The sequence below is a fragment of the Anas platyrhynchos genome, chromosome 3 (genome assembly GCF_047663525.1).
Source record: "Anas platyrhynchos isolate ZD024472 breed Pekin duck chromosome 3, IASCAAS_PekinDuck_T2T, whole genome shotgun sequence".
Lineage (NCBI taxonomy): Eukaryota > Metazoa > Chordata > Aves > Anseriformes > Anatidae > Anas > Anas platyrhynchos.
The window spans coordinates 4,546,198-4,565,341 of NC_092589.1; the positions used below are offsets into that span (position 1 = coordinate 4,546,198).

Consider the following 19,144-nt stretch of genomic DNA (forward strand, 5'->3'; position numbering starts at 1 on the left):
TAAATTATATGGCTTCTGCAGCACTAATATTTAACACAGTTTCTGTTATTGTTGCACTTTGTTTCCTATTACATGAGTGTTACTTTGAGTGAGAAGAAAAAATGAATTTCCACCATAATCAGTACAAGTTTTTATTACCATACATCACCCGGAGTCTCAGATAACTGTGTTACTTGACTCCTACTGAACAGCATACCTCACCACATTTGTACAACAGACGTGGAAAAAACAATGCATATGAAAGGGAAACGGTGGAAAGGGTCATTTTTTCATTGCAAGTGCTGTACACTGTTTACCTCTTAAGAATTATCATTTATGTTCAGGATTATGAATGTTAATTGTAGTTACTTATTAAAATATTTGAATGTTAATCTGAACAAGGACGCATATCTGTTGTGCAAGGTAAGTCACTGAATTATTGGGATATAACTTGTTCCACGTGCGAAGTGACACAGTGGACGTGGCAGAAATGTTAAGAGTGAGATCCTGAAATCTCTAAATGAAATGCTAATGAAACGAAGTATTTTTGAAAGAAGGAAAAAAATGCATTTCTACTCCAAATACATAACCAACATGTTACTGATGTATCTGAAAGCACAACCACAACTGAAAAGTACTGTTTTGGACCAAAAATTAATTCACTGTGCCGCTTTTGGCAATGCAGCATGCAACTGGTTTAACATGCATTCAGTTACATACAGGAGAAAAAAAAACAAAAAAACAAAATACTTGTAATGGATGACAAATTAAATATAGCTTGTATTATAAAGAATTTTAAAGGCATGCAAAATATACACAGTGCAATTAACGTTTCATGCAAACTTTGGTGAAATTACAATTTTACATTCAAATACATGCTAGAGTACACAGCTGAACTCTGTGTCATTGTTCTCAGAAAAAACAACAACCCATAGATCTAAAAGCAAATCACTTTTTCATCGTAGTGAAATTTTCTATAAATCCAGTGGACATTGAAAAGAAATCCTACATGTCATATATGATTATGTATCTAAAAATACAATTTTCTTTTCATACACAACCATACTCATACCACACAGTTTTATTATCTTCAGAAACAAGCAGTGGGGATTCAGCCTCACTAGTGTTTACAGAAGTGGTAGGAGCAAATTCACTAGTTAGAGCTGACCGTAGGTCACTATGATCAGATTTCTGATTAGCAGAAGGCTGTTCTTGGCTTTTCAGTACAGATCTAGATGTTGACAGGTTCACCTGATCAGTTTTTGATGCATACCTTGGAGGCAATCCACTTATATTACTAACTAATTCAGTGTTAAGGGATAAAAATGGATGAGCCACAGTAAATGATCTTGTGCTATCATTGCCAGATGCACTGACTTTATCATTAAAGACATTTGTGCTTAAAGTTTTCTCATGAAAATTTGACCTTTCCATCCTTGAAGTCTTAGGCACATCAAAGTTACATCCTAAATTACGTGGTTTAACTGTATTAGTTGCATCACTTTGTGGAACACAATCTACTCTGTAAGCCACACAGTGCAAAACATTAGGGGATAACTGGTGTGCTGAGTACTCACTAGATGTTGCTGGAACACTTCTGTCAGCGGTGGATGGCGCTGGATCAACTGAAACAGGTTGCCTAATATCCTTAGACAAAAAATCATGAATGCTTGTCCTTCGAGTAGTTCCTTCTGCTGTAGAAATTACGCTGCTTGCACGAGGTAAGGTAGCATAAGGATTGCAATCTCTTGATTGTCGCTGTGATACAGTTGCTTGCATCTTTTCTTTAACTGATTTGGTCTTCCCTTGAGTGCCTGATGTAAATTTTATTGGAGAGCTAGTAAAGTAGGCATCCTCAGTTTTACGGAAGCTGGGCCTTACAAGTTGTTCTGTTTTAATGGATCGTCCATCTGAGAAATCAACTGTATTTTTTACACTTAACGACCTCACAATACCACAACCAGCAGATGCCTGTTTTCTTAGCTTTTCCTTTCCTGTCAGCTCAGCAGACTCAGATAAACTTTTCATTACTTCATCTAAAAGATTCTCTTCACTTGCAGATTTCATCTGTCAAAAATAGGAAATGCCTTATAAATTTATAATTTCTAATTTTGACTTTTCCTTAAGCAATCTTCACGGACATAAAAAAGTATTCTAAAATATTTTTAAAGTTCTCAGAACTATAAGTGGTATTGTCACGTAAATGTTTAGAGTACACATTTATGAGTTTTCTGTACAGGTTACCTACAAGCAAGTACTTTGAAAACTAGGTGTCAAGAGATATCATAAGTACCTGGAATTAGGTCCCATAATACTGAATAATCCAGTAACTCAGAAGTTGAAAACTTCAAGTTCATCTTCTCACCCACTTTCCCTCTGCCATCACCAATCAATAATTTGCTAAACAGATTCGTATGTGCTATTATTTTAACTTACACTGATAATACGAAGCTAAAAATTTACATTCTCTACATATTCAAATAATAAAGACAAGAATCTTAGGAAGTAATACAAAGCACATAACCTTGGTGCCTGAATTTTGATCAGCTGGCTTTCCAAACCTCTCTTTTTGGAGAAAAGACTTCAGAAATAAAAATAAAATAAAATAAAAATAAAAATAAAGTTGACAGTGAATACTATTCACAGACTCAGAGAAAGACTTCAGTCTTTTTCAAAATGGTGAAGGTGACAATTTGGAAAAAAATTTTAAGCTAAGATTATTAAGGAAAGGCTCCAGCAGAAGGATGAAGAGAGATCTCTTGAAGAGCAGCCTACCAGCCTGAATTATTCTGTGATGCTATGAAAGCGATTTTGTGATTCCTGAACAGCAGTGGACTGACTTGATGACTCTGGTCGTTTCTTTCAGTTCTATTTCCAGAACTGTCTAAGGCTAACGGATAATAAAAGTAATAACAGTAATTCTCTTGCCAGAGAAATCACAAGCGATACATAATTTTAAGTAGCTATAAAAAAATCCAGTGACCTGTTCCAGATTCAATTCATAGACTATGCTAATCAATTCAGCTATGAATATGTATGTTTCCATTATAATTGTGTAGTCAAAAATAGATGGAGTCTGATCCTTATTCTCAATAGGCCCTAGCCACAGTAACTAATTTGCTTTACCCTAGTGGACTTCTAAGCTTAGGACAGATCTGCTTGAGAACTAGTGATGAAATTAGAATACTGGCAGAGACACGATTGATTCTGAGCTTCTAACAAACTGTCAGTAATTTAGATAAACATCGTCTCATTCCTTCCAGATTTCAATCCGTTTGATGGTCAGCTGTTTAGGTGTTTTGCCAGACAGGGTTAAAAAAATCTTTATCTCTATCTGTACATATGTCTGTATCTGTATATATCTTCCTTTCTGTTAATATAAGACAGATCTGACAATAGCTACTACTGAAATCAATGGCTTAATTGGAAGGTGAGAAGTGAATTTCCTTTGAGTTTATGGTCTTCCATCTAAACTCTGGTGAGTGTACCATGCATCAGTACACTGGATAATTTGGTGCAGTGGAGATTGACTTTCTCACCTAATTCAGCATCCTAGAAAGAGTAAAGCTACAAAATTCCAAACTGATATTTATGTAATACAACAAGTAGAGTTTATCGGGATACAGTGCACACTACTACTAAATACAGGCATAACCAGAATCTCTACGAAGTTTTAAAGCAATTCTACATGCTTTAAGTACTCTATTCATTCTGTAGCCATACATGGCGTAGGAAGTAATTTTTAAACTAACCTCGCTTGAGGTACTTTTGTTGCTTTCTTCTAAAAACTGCTGCAGGGTAACAACTTCACTTCCAGGAGAACCATTTTTGATCTGTTTTCCACGACTATCCAGTGTTTCAGGCGTTCTTTGCTGGAGCACAGGACTAGACCTTGTATGACCTTTCAAATACTGAATAGGACTGCTGCTGCTGCTAGACCAAGCCTCGTGTTCATGTAGCAGACTAAATTCTCCACTGCTGTGACTCTGCGGCCTGCTTTGATTGTTAACCACACCTGCTTTTGGAGTAAACAGTATTAAATATCCCATAACAGAAGTATATGAAAGCTGTTAGTATAACCTTACCCAAATTTGAACACTTTCACATTCAGTTAAAGGCAATTCAATTTAGAACACTAAAAAAAAAAAAAAAAAAGAGATCTAGTTGTCTTATATTGCTCAAACCAAATATGAGTAAAATTTCACTCCCCTGATTTACCTCTTACAGCTTTTTCAACATGACAGAATAACTTTTGAATAAAAACTACCTTTCACTTACAACGTGAACCACTATCTACATAACATTGTATTCTGTGAGGCCAAACGTATGCCTCCATTCTTGTTCAGCGTGACTGTGAAGTACACATTTTAATGTACTATAAATGAGTTTTACATTAAATGAAATAAAAAAGATGGAATGCAAAACAAGTATTGTCTTCAACATAGTTCTTCAACAAGAACAATTTTAGAATGTTCCTTCTCCAACAGTTTCTGCCATTACTTCTAGTTTATTACAGCTGTTACCTGAAGAAGGCATGTGGCATTAAATGCACAATAAATTCTACAACACCATTTCTGCTTATTTTTCAGTAATTGTCAATTGCTTAGAAAATGCTGATGAAAAAATCAAGTATTCCTATTTCCTGTTACTCCTAGGAAATGAAGTAAAGTTTGAAGAATGATAAATTGTTTACAGAAGAAATTTCTAATACTTTATATGAACTAGGGCATGGAGTACCTTAAAGAATTCTTTGTAAAAGGGATTAATCAGACAGACAGAAAATAAATGACTAAAAATCTTAAGCTAGCATTCACCTCTCAATTTCCAAACAGATATTGTTTAAAAAATGTAAATCACAAACATTAAATGGATCTCAAATTGGCAGTATTTTACATACAATGGTCTCCAAGTAACAGTAATTTTAAAAAATCTTGCTGAATGTCTATTACAAAAAAGTATGTCAAGGCTAATAATATATGATTTAGCAATATTTTCCAAATTTCAAGGAATGTTATTAATCTTTTAAAATCAAAACATAACCATTTGCAGGACAGTATTACATAGACCATTTGTGTGTTTTGTGTTGTATACCATACGACTTTACAGCAGCAGTGCACAGATGTTTGGATGCTAGGAGAAAAAGCAGAGTAACTTCTCTGTTTAGAAATACAAGATTTTAACATAATTTGAGGGGGGAGTTCTTATTCTGCAAGATTGTTACTTGGTAAGCTTTGGCTCAAATAGTTTGAAAGTCACATCAGTATCACCATTTGAAAATCTATTAAAAATCTAAGTTCTAATACTTGTATTCTTTCCTAATTTTGGGAACAAAGACTGCGGTATAAAAATGCCTAAACAAAAAAGCATGCTATGTTTTTGGTTTGTTTGTTTGTTTTTTAACCCATATAGACAATCCTACAAAGAGTAATGGAAATGAAGCATGTATGTAAATTCACCTACAGCATACCTTTGACTTCATGGAGTGAAGCATTGTTATTGCTATTGCTAGTGGATGTTCTGCCACTATCAAGGCTGGCTGGTCTGGAAGCTAAATGGAAAATTAGGAGACACCATGATGAACAAAGTTTTAGCAGATGACACGGTACCTTTACATTCTGATCACAGAATGCTCTGAGGCAGGAATCATGCACTATTTCACAGGCTGAGCATGCCCATTGTCAACAAAGTGGTTTCTTACAGATCAGAAAGCGAAGGGATTTCCAGGCAGTCCAAGAGGACACTTTAGAAAAGGGCACTACAGGAATAGTAAGGTACAAGGGAGAGGAAGAGAGAAATAGAGTGTACATTTAGAATTGAAACAGATTGGTTAGTGGGAAACCAGGATTTTACAGATGGAAGGACTGGCATGCAGAAAGTTGCTTGTGATTAGGTCACTTACAACAGATTTGGCAAGGAACCTTGCACATTGTTGAAATGCCACGAACAGGAGGAGCAAGAGCATCTGCACAGTTAATGTCCTGTACTCCTATCCAATACAAGGGAAATGCACTGTTATGATCTTAAAAAATGTTTATTGCTCATACTAATTTCAAGTATTTTTAGAAGAGTTAAAACTTCCCTTATTACAGCTTTCACTTCATAGCTTTGCTTGAAGGAACACATACTGTATTTTATAAAATCACGAGATGATAAATTTACATTTCACTGAACAATAAACATTGGAAAAGCTAGCCAGATTTCATTTTTTTTTTTTTAAAGATTGGAATTGTAATAACTGATTTTATTTTACTATCAACTCCAAATATATTTTTAAAAGGCAAAAAAATTTGATCCTGTTCAGATGCACTTCATAAATACTTTCTACTAGAGAATATCTGATAGTATTTAAGAAGAAGAAAAGATAGTACAAGCAATAATCTGAAGAAATGATGCTATACGTTCAAGAGGTATGCAAATCACAGAAAACATGCTCACTCATAATTAAACCATTCACGTTTTTTTAGACCTTATTCACATTCACATAATATATCCTTAAGTCATTTAATTAAAATTCACATCTTACCATGAACTCTTGATCCTGTACTAGAATCATCACTAATACCTTGTGGACTTACATCTTCAAAGGATGTAGTATCTATACACAGAAGACATAAAAGCAGATGTGAAATAAATACACCGGTAATCTATTTTATTTTATTGTCTATAAAATATATTAAAATAATCGTCAGAATTTTAGTTATGTAACGTTCTGTAGGAATAATCCTGAAACATTTTGTAATTGCAGTTAATAAACCTGCTCAGTATCTTATCACTGTAACTCAATTATTCAGGTTGCCTTTTTTTTTATTATATATTTTCATTTTGTAGAAAAAAAATAAAAGTAAAATGAAGATTTACAGGAAATTGCTGTTACACATAGACACATCATGGTGCAAAAAGCTTCTACCTATACCTTTATTATTTAGCAACTGCTTGGATCTGAAGCCTGTAGAAGAGTTGACAGCTGCAAAGTTGATAGCTGTAGTAGAGAAGGCCATAGCTCCCAATTCTTTTCTCCTTTTACCCGCAGATATATCATCAGGACCCTCCAGATGCTCAGAACTACCTGTCCATTGTCCTCCTGCTAGGACCATGGACTGCACCAGGTCATTCATGGCTGGGATGCAAATGAAAGCAAATGATCAGCATGGTCAATGTATTTGCTTTTGTTCTTATCTTGTATTGCAAAATGTTTTGACAGTTTTCTAAGCATTATAGCATATAGAATACTGCAAGGTACAAGCACAAGATCATCCATGTTATAACATGCAATCAGCTCAATGAATGAGAAGTGTTGTAAGTCAGAGACTTCTCTGAATTCAGTATGGTTCTTTAAACTGATTTTATTAGGTATAGTCATCATGCTTGTGCTGCAATGATATGCAATATATATGTTAGAAGCCTTGATATACTGTTTGCAATGATAAGATGGAATGAATAAGGATAAAACGGGCAAGGTGCTAACACAACTATGTCAACAATGACACGGGATCCTTGAACAGTGCAGGTTACTGCAGGGATATTGTATTTTACATAACAAATAAAAAGATCTGAAAAAGATGACTTCTGATGATATTCACCTTTACTTTGCAAAGACAGAGAAATTATCCACTACTCTTGAAAAAGTAAAATAAAGTAAAACAAATCAATACAACATTTTGGCAACAACAACTGATGAATACTTGAAGAGTGACAGACCACCATACAGCCTTGCACTACTTTTTCTACACTTTCTTTAAACAAAAAAATTGCAGCAGTTTTTGAAGGCTTATGAAATGTGTAATTTAGAACTACTAATGTTAACACAGTGCACTGTAAATTTATATACACAAATGTGTATATAGACAAATATGTATACAAATACATGTAATCACAATGCACTGAATATATATATGTATATGTGTGTGCTTGTGCATGTGAATGTGTGGGTACGAGTGTGTGCACATATGCACATATATAAGGTATTCAGTGCCAAGGTTTAAAAAAAAGAAAAAGCTCCAGCTCCTTTTATAGTAGCAGGACTTGCACATTGCAAAATAGAAGGAAAAATAAAGCGCAGTCCAGGGAGAGGTTAGTGAAAAATTAGTAATGGAAGCCAGTGTAGCCATTTAAAAGAAGCTGAACTGTCATAAAGTCTTACACATGGAGCGACGGTAGAAGGCCTTCATTTTGTCTTTTTCCTTCGGTCTGTTCCTCAAAAAGGGCAGTCTTTTCAGTGCAACCACTTTTATGTCATAGCATGAGGAAAAACGGAAACAGGGAAATGAAAGAAAAAAGGGAGAAGAACAGATGGAAGTTAAATGTTGAAACTAAGGACAGAAATGAATGTCTGAGTTTAAGCTATGTATGCTATTCTAAAAACTATCACTCTCATGCTTCTGTGTGACAATGAAATATGAAAACTACACCAAAATATGAAAACTACACTATGAAAACTTTAATATACTCAGAAATGCACCGAAAATAATGGTGAAGAGTGTAACACAGTTTGAAAGTCCTAACTACCATCACAAAAAACTAAACGCAAGTGCTTTGCAGATTACAAAAATTGGCTCTAATTTTTTTTTACGGTGAAAAATGTATTTCTTGAACGTAAAGAAAAATGTGAAGCAGAAAAAGTTCAAAATGAAAGTAACCAAGTATAAACTATACTTTAAAATATGAACATATCACTGTTTTTGAGACTAACTTTTGTAATTTTTTGCCCCCTGTCCACAGCAGGAAACGATCTTCTTTTGTTGTACTTTTTGCTCATCACTAATTTTGATCACTTACTGTCTTCTTGAAAAATTACATGGACCTCACACTCAAATAACTATGTTTACTTGCACACTGATTTCAGTATTTTACTGAAATATCTGTACATCAAATCAAACCTGTAATTAGAAAAATAAAATAAAAATGTGTTGGCAGGAATGATATACACCAAATTTTTGACTGAAAGAATACCCAAGATTAAAAAAAAAAAAAAAATAGCAAAAGAAAATCCAAATGTGAGTGTTACCGTTAAATTTTAGGAAGGATAAAGTAAAGTTAAAACAACATAATTATAGGAGTTAAAATTTTAAGTAGTAATAAAAGATGGGGAGTGAGAAATCACAATTAATCTTGTCCTTAGGTTCAGCTGTTCTCCATTAGTAACTGATTACTGGCAGACACCTGCATCTGGAAGCATCAGATAAACGTGTCAGCTGACTGTGAAGTATACAGGAGCCACATGCAAAAAATTAGGATATAAAGATCCAGGAAGAAACAAAAAATGGAATTATTGAGAAAACTGTATTTATGCAAATGTGAAAGCAGTGTAGAGCAATCTGTCAGCCCAGGAGCTGCTTATTTTACCTCCTTGAAGTGACTTTTCAGGACACATGCTTTGTCATTTGCCTTTGTTTTCTACTCAGCCAACAGCTTGTTATACAGCCATTTTGATTTTACACAGGAGTACATATATACATATACATTTACGAGTGCACATGAACTACCTAGAAAGAAATACCCCTCTCCATCACATTATTCTGTGTTAGCACTTAGAACAAGCAGTCTACAATGCCATGTATTCTTCAAGCAGCATCCAGTAGTCCAAGTCAAACCACAGCAATACCACGCTGGGCAGCCCAATATATTTCTATTACTTCCACGAGGATGCGATGTGTCTGCTACTGGTACTATTAAAAGACGACAGGCTTAGTAACAGCCTTAATTCCTTGGAATGCTGTTGACAATCTGAAACACCTGAAGTGGACGCTCACAAAAGTAATCCGTTTTTCTCCGCACAAAAAAAAAGATTCCACTTGCTTGCCTTGAGTTTTCTATGCAAAAACTCAGAATGGTATCCATCCCCTCCAAGAGGAAAGGCTCTGCAGAAAGCAGATCTCAGATCCACAGTATTCAGCTGATTCAATCACTGAATGCAGATGTGAAAAGCAAAGGTGAAACTCTGCAGTCAGGAGCATCCAGCATTCACACTGCCTGCAGGATTTTACCAGTGCTGCAAATGTTCCCAGCCATACAGGCAGCCCCACATTTGAGAGTACCTCTGGAAACAAAGAGCTTCAAGCGCTCTGTGAGCAGATGAAAATTTCAGGTGCTGTCTTCCTTTTTCAACAGCATAACCTGATCTTTGCACCAAGATCACCTGTCTTTCTAAGAGAACAGGTCTTTTGAAAACATCTGCATGAGAGTGTCCTGTATTAGGAAAACACTCTGTCTCCACTATCTGCAAAAGAAAAAAAATCTACAGATGTCACATAGCTAATTATTTGTCAGTCGTGGTAGCAGAGCAATACATTTGGACATCTGTATCTCCTCACCTCCTCTGACGGAGGGTAAGGGATAGTTAACCTGTATGTCAAAAAGATCATTAGAGATGATTAGAGATTAGATGATTCATTAAAGAATAGCAAAGCTTTTGAGAGCACCACTGATTTGTGTCACTGGCTGCAGGCTGGGGAATGAAAATTACCTTCTCTTGCTTCCTGAACGATACAGGAGGATATTCCATCTCAACAGTTCCTGCTGGGACCACCTCCATTTGCAGACACAGATGATTAGTGTGGACCAGAACCTGTCCCCTCCCTTGGCGCAGACTGCCTTCAGTCAGTGTGAAAAGCTACAACACCTGAGTAGTTGCTTAGACAGGAGGCAACTTCCTTTCTTATAGTTTTTTTGTTTTGTTTGTTTGTTTGTTTGTTTTTTTGTGTGGAGGCCACTACTTAGAGAATAGAAAGTAGCCACAGTTGCACAGTATTTAGGATTTACAATCATTCTAAAAGAAGAAGAAATAGACTGCAAAATGTGTGCCACTACTGGTTCTTTTCACACTGACATATTCTAGTCCTAACTCCATGAGACACAGACTGTCTCAGTAAGATAGTCAGCACTGAACTGGCATCTAATTTATCCAAATTCTGTCCAAAAATATGGTTTCCATGGTGACATGTAATGTACGAAAGTTGGGATTCAGAATTAGATCAGCCCGTCCAATTTGCGCATAAATACATTGGGATTAAAAGGAACTTGAACAAGGCCCATACAGTACAAAATTAATGAGGTCTGAACAACTTCAAACTTCTTTTGAGTGTTAGCCACCATTAACTTCAACCTTGGCTCTAACAAGAGGAAAAGTGCTTTGAGTGTAGCAGCAGCATGCCCAGATGCACTCTACAAGGTCCCAAGTATCAGTGCAAAGAATATTGTCACATAAAATCGTCCTGACCATAAAATCATTGATGCACCTGACCTGATCCAAAGCATACACACTTGTAAACATCCGCTATAGCTTCAGTCAGTCCTGAACTCCACAAGACTTCCAGTTTACGTTCCAAAAGCCACAGTTGTGTTTCTTTATTCAGAAATACCTGTTCTGAATCTTTACCAACCACCCTTAGGCTGAAAAATATTAAGCTCCCCAAAACTGACAAGTTAGCAATGAAAGCAATAGTTTACCCTCAAACTTAAATTTTATTATTTAAAATAAATCACAAATCTGATTTAAAGTTTCCCTGAAATAGTGCTCTTAGATGCCTTAAAAGTTTATGTAGTAACCTTAAAAGAAAAAATACACCATAACAGCTTTAATCATTTTTAATACAGTAAATTCATACTTGGCTCAAAAATATTGATCTGATGTCTTGTGAAACCCAAGACATAAAGAACTTCCTATTGCATATTCAGTATCAAAAAACTTCATCACTTATTTTTTGTGATGCTGGAGAAACATCTTCAGACAGAAGATCTGTTTAGGATCTGAAGGATGTTAGCACAGCCACAGCTTGGAAACCACTTTTAAAGACAAGGGGAAGGATGCATGCTGGGACAAGAGGGAGAAACAAAATATGGTGCTTGTGGTGGTATCTGACAATCTATACAAAATTCTGTTCACCTGATGCAGTAACACTACCTACTTCACCATACCTTAGTAAACATATTTTGACATCTTTATAGCTGCAGAAATGCTAAAAAAAAAAAGAGCATCTGCCCATACACTCAAGTCTGCATGAAGTCAGTATAAATTTGTCACTGATGAGAAAATCCAGGCTCATTTCCTAAAGACCTTCAGAATTAACTGTAAAAAACCTCAAGAACTCATTGGTTTTCTCAGCACCTTTTTATTTTTAAATAAATAAAAAAACATTTAGCTGAGAAGTATTAAAAGAGAATAAATGTTTTGCTGTACTCACTACTACTCTTTTTGGTTCCCAGGGTCTGGCCATCTTCAAGAGAATTTGAGCCCACCGAAGAACTATCTTGACTGTCCTGGTGGGGCAGCTGAAGAAATCCTTCACTGGATTCTGAACGGGTAGGCGTAAGGGTCACAGATTTCAAACGTTCTCGATTGGCATCCTTCTTGGATTTTATCAGCTTCTTCATCTTCAGAGCAATCCAGTTACCCCTTCTGTTATCAATAAGACAATACATTTATTGCATTTATAATAGATTACTTAGGTCTTCGTATTTTTCCTAATTTGTATGCAAGAACAGACATGATTCTGCTCCTCTGAAGTTGAACAAAATCTTGTCTTTCAGCCAGAACAGAATGGGTAATCGTGCTTTAGATTTGTGTTTATTTTTATACAATATTCATCACTACCTTCTTGGTGGAGATGGCTCATAAAATTTATACTGATCCATTATCTTCTCTTCCAATTTCTCCTTCTGTCGCCTTAATTCGTTTAGCTTGTCACTGTAAACAGAAATTAATGATAATTTATGTTTGGAAAATGTATATGTGAGTAACATGATCCTCTGGATACGTTATCCGAAAACTGTAGGTTTTCATGAGAAATTCTTACGTAACAGCTGTTTCTTATTGGAAAAATCAAGAAAGTGAGATAAAGAAAACAAGTATTCTTCTGTTTAACGCCACAATATATCATTATAAATATTTCCACTAGCTTTGTTTATTATACAACAGAAGTTTGCCTTTTTTTTTTTTTTTTTAAGTAACAATGGGCACATAGGCTATACCAGAATCATTTACACAAGCACATTTTCTCTTCTCTCAAATTCACTAAAAGGGTTACAGTTTTCAAACAAATCTATCATCTTCAAATGGGGAATAAATAACATTTTTATTAGATATTTCACCAATAATGAATGCAGTTGCACTCATCTTTCAGATTTAAAAATAAAATGCTCTTAGTTTTAATTACCTGCTTTTCACACATAATTATTTTTTTTAAGAAAAGAAACACATGCTACTTCGGAAACATTAATTTCTATATACAATGAAAATGTTTTTTTGTTGTTGTTTTTGTTTTGTTTTTTAATATTATGTAACTGCCCTAATCACAGTAATTTAACTGTTTTTAAAACTCACATGTACTGCCTTTGCTCTACATGGAAGAGATCCTTGCTTTCCATATTCTGCTCAAGTAATGTTCTATTTTGTAGCATTAATGTCTGAATTTGATCTAGTAGATGTCTGTTTTCTTCCTCCAGATTTCCTTTAAGCTGGCTAAGCAGCTGTTAAAATAAATGAAATGGTATGTACATAAGTATATGTGAACATATTTCATATACGGATTATATTATCAAGGAAACTTAGGCCTACAATGTATTTAGACAGTCAAATCAAACAAAAAAATTAACAAAATCATGACTCAGTGGGTAAAATCTTCTTTGATGCTTTAAATAACTTACAGTTTACCTAACACAAACTGCAATTTTTTATGGCATATAAAACAGACAAATTCATTTGTCTTCAGACTCACGACGTTATCTATAATCCAAATGTCAAATTCTCAAGCACTTCATTTTTTATGAATCTGTAAATAAGCTTATACAAACATCACAACAATACCAGTCCTAAAAACAGGATAATTGTCACATACCTCACATTGGTTATTTAATTTGGTAGATGTAATATCCAGTTGTTGGTACTGTTCTCTAAGTTTAGAGAACTCAGCTTCTAATCGCGTTTGTTCTAGTTTGGAATTATTCAATAATGTTTTCAGATTCTTATGATCAGTTTGCAGAACTTCATTCTCTCTCAAGAGTTGACTGTATGTATGAGCAAGCCTGGAATTAAGAGAATGTAGAAGAATACACGCATGTAAAAGGAAAGGTATTCATGACCCCACACTGCTCCTGAAACATGAAACTTCCAGGCTTTGATGCTACTTCACAAAATACACATAAGGATTTCTTGGTATCACATGCTGTAGGTAAGTTACCTGTAAATCTAAAGTTCCTAGGTATGTATCAAATCTTTACCCAAGTCTGGGTCTTCAGATTTTTAAAAATAATTAGGATTTCTGAATGTGGACATAAAAACTAGTTTTAAGATGCCACTTTTCAAAATATGAAAATCTCACAAAATAGCTAAGATTTCTTGCCAACACAAAACAATAAGTAAATAGGAATGGTCCAAATCTTGGTAACTGCATAAGCTGCGTATGGACTCTTAGGCTCCCTTTGCTCCTACCCAGCTCTGGCACGTCCATTTCTAAAAACAATTTCCAGTTCCCACTAATTCTTCTCATACAACACCACAGGCAGTAGGCATTTAATTGCAAACATCCCTGCCAGATTAACAACTCTTAATGCCTCTTCTTCAGGTGGGTAAGTATTGTACTATGTAAATAGTAATAGTAATATTAATTTCAACCAGACTATTTAGGGCAAGCTGTACCTCAGTAGTAGGGATCAAACTGCCCTTCACCACTCACAACACTGAATTTCTACTCCTACCAGCGTTAACCAGTCATTCTGCCTCACGCAACTCACAGAGAATGGCTTGCTCCCTCTACAGCCCACATCCACACAGCACAGTGCATGGCCTCGCATTCTTAAGATGCTATGTGGAATTCAGTATAGTCAGCATGCAATAATTATGCTTTATGGTGTTGTTTGTTTTTTTTTTTGTGTGTGTGTGTTTGTTTTTTTTAACTGTTCCCTCTTCAGTTTTCCTAAAGTAATTATACTATAGAACAAAAGAGTGTGTTTCTGTAAGGTATGGATCGTTAATATTCTGGGGCACAGCATCAGGTTTCCAGATACATGAGAGGATGCAATGCTTGTTCAGACTGCACCAGTGTTTTGCTTTACCTATCATTTTCATCACGAAGTTTCTTATATTCTACTGCTACAGTTTCGTGTTTTTCATTTTGCTGAAGCATTTTCTCCTGTTCTATCTTGAGCACTTTCTCCAACTCTTCCAATTGCACTTTCTGTTTCAGCAACTGATTGTACCTGCAAACAAGAATTGTATTTACATTTCTTTTTTTTTTTTTGAACAAGAAAACATGGAGGGTTTTTTTTTGTTTTGTTTTTGAAAATGTGATCTTTCAAAGTTTTAAGATCTTAGTGTTGTATTTCAGGAATACAGATTCTATTCATCATAGCTATACAGCATTTCTTGCTGTTTAGTGAGGATCAGTCTTCTAATTATAGTCATGCATATTAGTATTTACCTATCTTCTAAGTCCTTATGCTCCACCTCCAGATTTTTGTGTGCAGATTTAAGACTTCCGTGTTTAGCAATCAGCGATTCATACTCAGAAGCTTGGCGCTCATGTAGGTGTTCCAGTTTTTCATGATCTTTGACAAGTGAATCGTACAAGGATTTCAGATCCTCACGATCCTTGAGCACACATTCATTTTCATTTTCTAGAGTAGACTGTTGGATCAATAGTTGAGCATTCTGATTCATAAGAGATGTACTTTGAGAATTTAGGGTGGAATTTTCAACCTGCAACCACAAACATTTGACAAAAGTTGCACATTAATTTCATAGACTGGATCATCTTGTCTGTATCATTCTATTGAAGGATTTCTTGAATGATCAATTCATTATCTCCGCAACCTTCTAATTACTCCATCATCTGAAAGCCTTGAATGGAAACACTTATTTCTTTTATCCTTACAGACAACTCCAATTTGTACATGTTGTTAGATCTAACAGAAAGTATTCCTGTGGAAGAGTACCATTTCTCTAAGAGTTATGTCAGAACATTATTTACATCCATTAACACATTCAAGCTTTCAAAATATGACATATAAAAATCTTTACTTGCGTGCTTCTAGAAAAGATTAACATCATCTAATCCTTGGATATCTTAAGGAATTAAGGATACCTGACATGTTTGTCATCTGACCTGTAATAGTCTAGTTTCCTCCTCTTTCCTATTCAGAAAAAAGGAAAAAAAAATCAACTACTAAGGCTTCTAACACCCTCAGGGTATCTGCTAAGGAGAAAAAAAAAAAAAACTATCACTGCAATGCATGCTGTTACTAAGGAACAAATCCCTTTCTGTTGGAACTGCAGCACTCTTTGCTACAATGACAAAGCTGAACGTTTCACTGGAAATGAAGTAATGTCTGATGGCAAGTGTATACTGTAAAACTTCAGACTGAATTCCAAGTTCGCTTTAGTATAGAATTCCCAGTCACCCTTTAAGACATCCTTTCTCTTGTTTGTTCTTTATGGGTATCAGGAAGAATACTAGAATTACAGTTGCCTAAAAATAGCCTTGATACAGTCTACGTAGACTGTCTTAGTTCACATTTCGGCTTTAGTTAACAGTCACACATTTTCTTGAGCATACTTCACCTTTCATTTTGATTTAGAGTTAATAAAGAGTTGTCTTGCAAGTCGAACTCCCTTTCTTGGACTGCTGGGTGCAACATCCTCCTGTCATCCCCAGCAATTAAAATTACATTGTTTGGTGAGATTCACCACACACAAAAAAAGGCAGAAAACGCCTCCCCTTCTAACTCATTGTCCCAGTACTTTGACTTATCTATGGTTGTTTTTTTCTCCAGCTTTATCAGACAGGAAAGGCCTCTGCTATTATGCAATCCATGAAAAAAGCAAACTGCCCTAAGATATTCCTGCTATTTTGACAAATATAATTACAAAATACTCAAAGAGTTCTGAACCCCAGATATATACCCTCATCTGTCTATAACAGTCAAGGATGCCCATGTCCACTAAATTTTTAACAACTAGATGAGGCACACTACGTGCACAAACGTTCTGTTTTGTTCACAGGCTTGACAGACACAAAGGGGAGTACTGTGCACTAATTAGATTTCAATGTGGTAGACAGAAAGTGCATCTGTGGTACAACTGGGTTCTGCTTTCCAGCAAGAGACAGAAAGATGACTTGAGGCATTCATGAAATGCATTATTTGTTCACCCTTTTAAAGATTCCTTCACTCATGGATGTCTGTTTTTCATCATTTTTGGCATTTTGTTTACTATTTGTGCTGAACTGTGGATTTCATATCTCCCCTTTAAGTATTCTTACAGCTCCAAAAAGGATTTGATTCATTAACAAGAATATTTCATTTATCAGAGAAAAAAAAACATGTGTTTGACACTGTTGAAGCATGAAGGATAATATATGAATTTTGGCCACAATGGCTGGAAGATTCTGCAGGCAAACATTTTTATAATTTCCATGGCCACTCATTACCTTTTTTTCTACCTCTACATTATCTGAATTACATCTTTGCATATTTATTTTTATTCAATTTTCAACCTTTTTGCAAACGCTGTGTAATTACTAACATCTTGATTTTCCTTTTATGTATGATTTTTGTTTATTTATTATTATATCTATAAAAATAGACAAAATAGATTTATTAAGTCTCTTTGGAGATGCTAACCGCTTTCCTGACCTAATTTAGAAATAAAAAAGAAATTGAAAAAAAAATCTTACAAAACTGAGTAACAGTCTTTTTTACTCCTGACTATGAAATCAAGGATTTAAATAGGATAAACACAAAGGATTAAAGCAACTTCTGGAAATTTTATTCTTTATCAGCCATCACAAAATATTAGACTGCTCGTAGTGTGGATTATTTGTATGTTACTTCCTCTTCCATGTCTGTACCAGAATCAAAACATGATTTGTAGCATTTCTGTTAGCTTTAAAACTTTCACTTGAAAAAACATTAATTTTGTATTTAAAAATAAAATATTATAATATTACCTGAAGCTTAGCATTTTGAGTTTGTAGAGTTGTATTTTGTTCTTGTAGAGAAACAGTCTGTCTCTGAAGTGCAAGAATCTGAGCCTGCAGATTACTATTCTGTGTTTCAAGCTGCTTTAGTTGTGTTTTCAGTGCTTGTTTCTCTGCCTGCAGTGTAGCATTCTTTGAACAAAAAAAAAAAAAGAAAAGAAAAGAAAAGAAAATTTGAGTTCATGGCTGTTTACTGAACTTCAGGTAGAACTGTTTTTCCAGAACAAATAAAGCAGCATGACTTATGCTACTATGATTCTTTATGCTTTACCCTCAGTAGAGAGAAAGGATTTAAAATATTCACAGTTATTTCCAGAGGAGAACAAACTGTGTCACCTTATATAACAAAGTAACATACAATGATACTGCTATAGATTGATTTAAAAAATGCGCAAGTAACATTAGACCTATGTAGAAAGAGTAAAGAAATCTCAATTACTAATGTAAACAAAGATTATATAAGAGAGATTTGTGAGGTATCTGTGGATTCAAAAAGTCAAATCCAGGTTTATATTTTTTCCTTTTAAATACCGGTCAAGTGCTTTATGGCATCTGTCAGTGCAGAATTCAGCTGTATCATACACTGTATTTTATACAGATTATGCTTAGTCTATAAACTAGGTCATAAATTGCACACCTCCTTAAGAATATTCTCATTCGTATTACTGGAGCAGCTCACAACAAATACTTAAAATCAGAATAATAGAAAAAGCACATCATCTTACATTCCTTTCAACTTCAATTAATCTATCTTTAACTTTCAGTAATTCTCTAGTAGTTTCCTGATTTTCTTTCTCCCACTTATTGACAGACTGATTTTCTTCTCCACTTCTTGGAGGAGAATTCTGAACCATCCTTTCCTCTTCTTGTCTTTGTTTGAGGGCTTCGTAGTTCTTTTTCACCTAAAATTATTTAGAACAACTTAGATTAGGTTTAAAATTTTCCATTTTCAACATCCTATTACATGACCGTAACACTTTTCAGAGAACAGAAAGTGCAATGTGTACATATCTTACTATATTTGTAAAATTGCTTTCTGAGTATGTTTGATGAGATGATGTACAAATAACATATGGCTACTTGTAGCTTAACCATAATAAACATTTAAGACAGGTACGACTAGGAGACCAACAAAGAGGCCTCTAGTCTGTATTTTACTTTAGTGCTTTCAACTGTAACCCCCCAACTTTTATGAA

At 34.8% G+C, this 19,144-nt stretch overlaps 1 protein-coding gene across 21 annotated transcripts in view; it reads right to left on the minus strand.

Annotated features, from left to right (window-relative positions):
- CCDC88A (coiled-coil domain containing 88A) overlaps positions 1 to 19,144 on the minus strand; it is a 78,692-nt gene that overhangs the window by 4,354 nt on the left and 55,194 nt on the right. For 6 of the 21 annotated variants that reach the window (XM_072035051.1, XM_072035053.1, XM_072035048.1 and 3 more), the window contains exons 19-33: positions 18,674 to 18,850; positions 17,919 to 18,080; positions 15,393 to 15,670; positions 15,028 to 15,171; positions 13,812 to 13,998; positions 13,298 to 13,443; positions 12,569 to 12,661; positions 12,159 to 12,373; positions 8,120 to 8,203; positions 6,893 to 7,096; positions 6,503 to 6,574; positions 5,879 to 5,965; positions 5,447 to 5,527; positions 3,732 to 3,997; positions 740 to 2,046 (exon numbers count right to left, since the gene is read on the minus strand). In XM_072035051.1, coding sequence (XP_071891152.1) covers positions 1,030 to 2,046; positions 3,732 to 3,997; positions 5,447 to 5,527; positions 5,879 to 5,965; positions 6,503 to 6,574; positions 6,893 to 7,096; positions 8,120 to 8,203; positions 12,159 to 12,373; positions 12,569 to 12,661; positions 13,298 to 13,443; positions 13,812 to 13,998; positions 15,028 to 15,171; positions 15,393 to 15,670; positions 17,919 to 18,080; positions 18,674 to 18,850 — 3,213 coding nt within the window. In that variant the 3' untranslated portion in view covers positions 740 to 1,029. Of the gene's footprint in view, positions 1 to 739; positions 2,047 to 3,731; positions 3,998 to 5,446; positions 5,528 to 5,878; positions 5,966 to 6,502; positions 6,575 to 6,892; positions 7,097 to 8,119; positions 8,204 to 12,158; positions 12,374 to 12,568; positions 12,662 to 13,297; positions 13,444 to 13,811; positions 13,999 to 15,027; positions 15,172 to 15,392; positions 15,671 to 17,918; positions 18,081 to 18,673; positions 18,851 to 19,144 lie in introns of those variants that run through there. The other 15 variants (XM_072035067.1, XM_072035065.1, XM_072035069.1 and 12 more) reach the window with 9 other exon arrangements.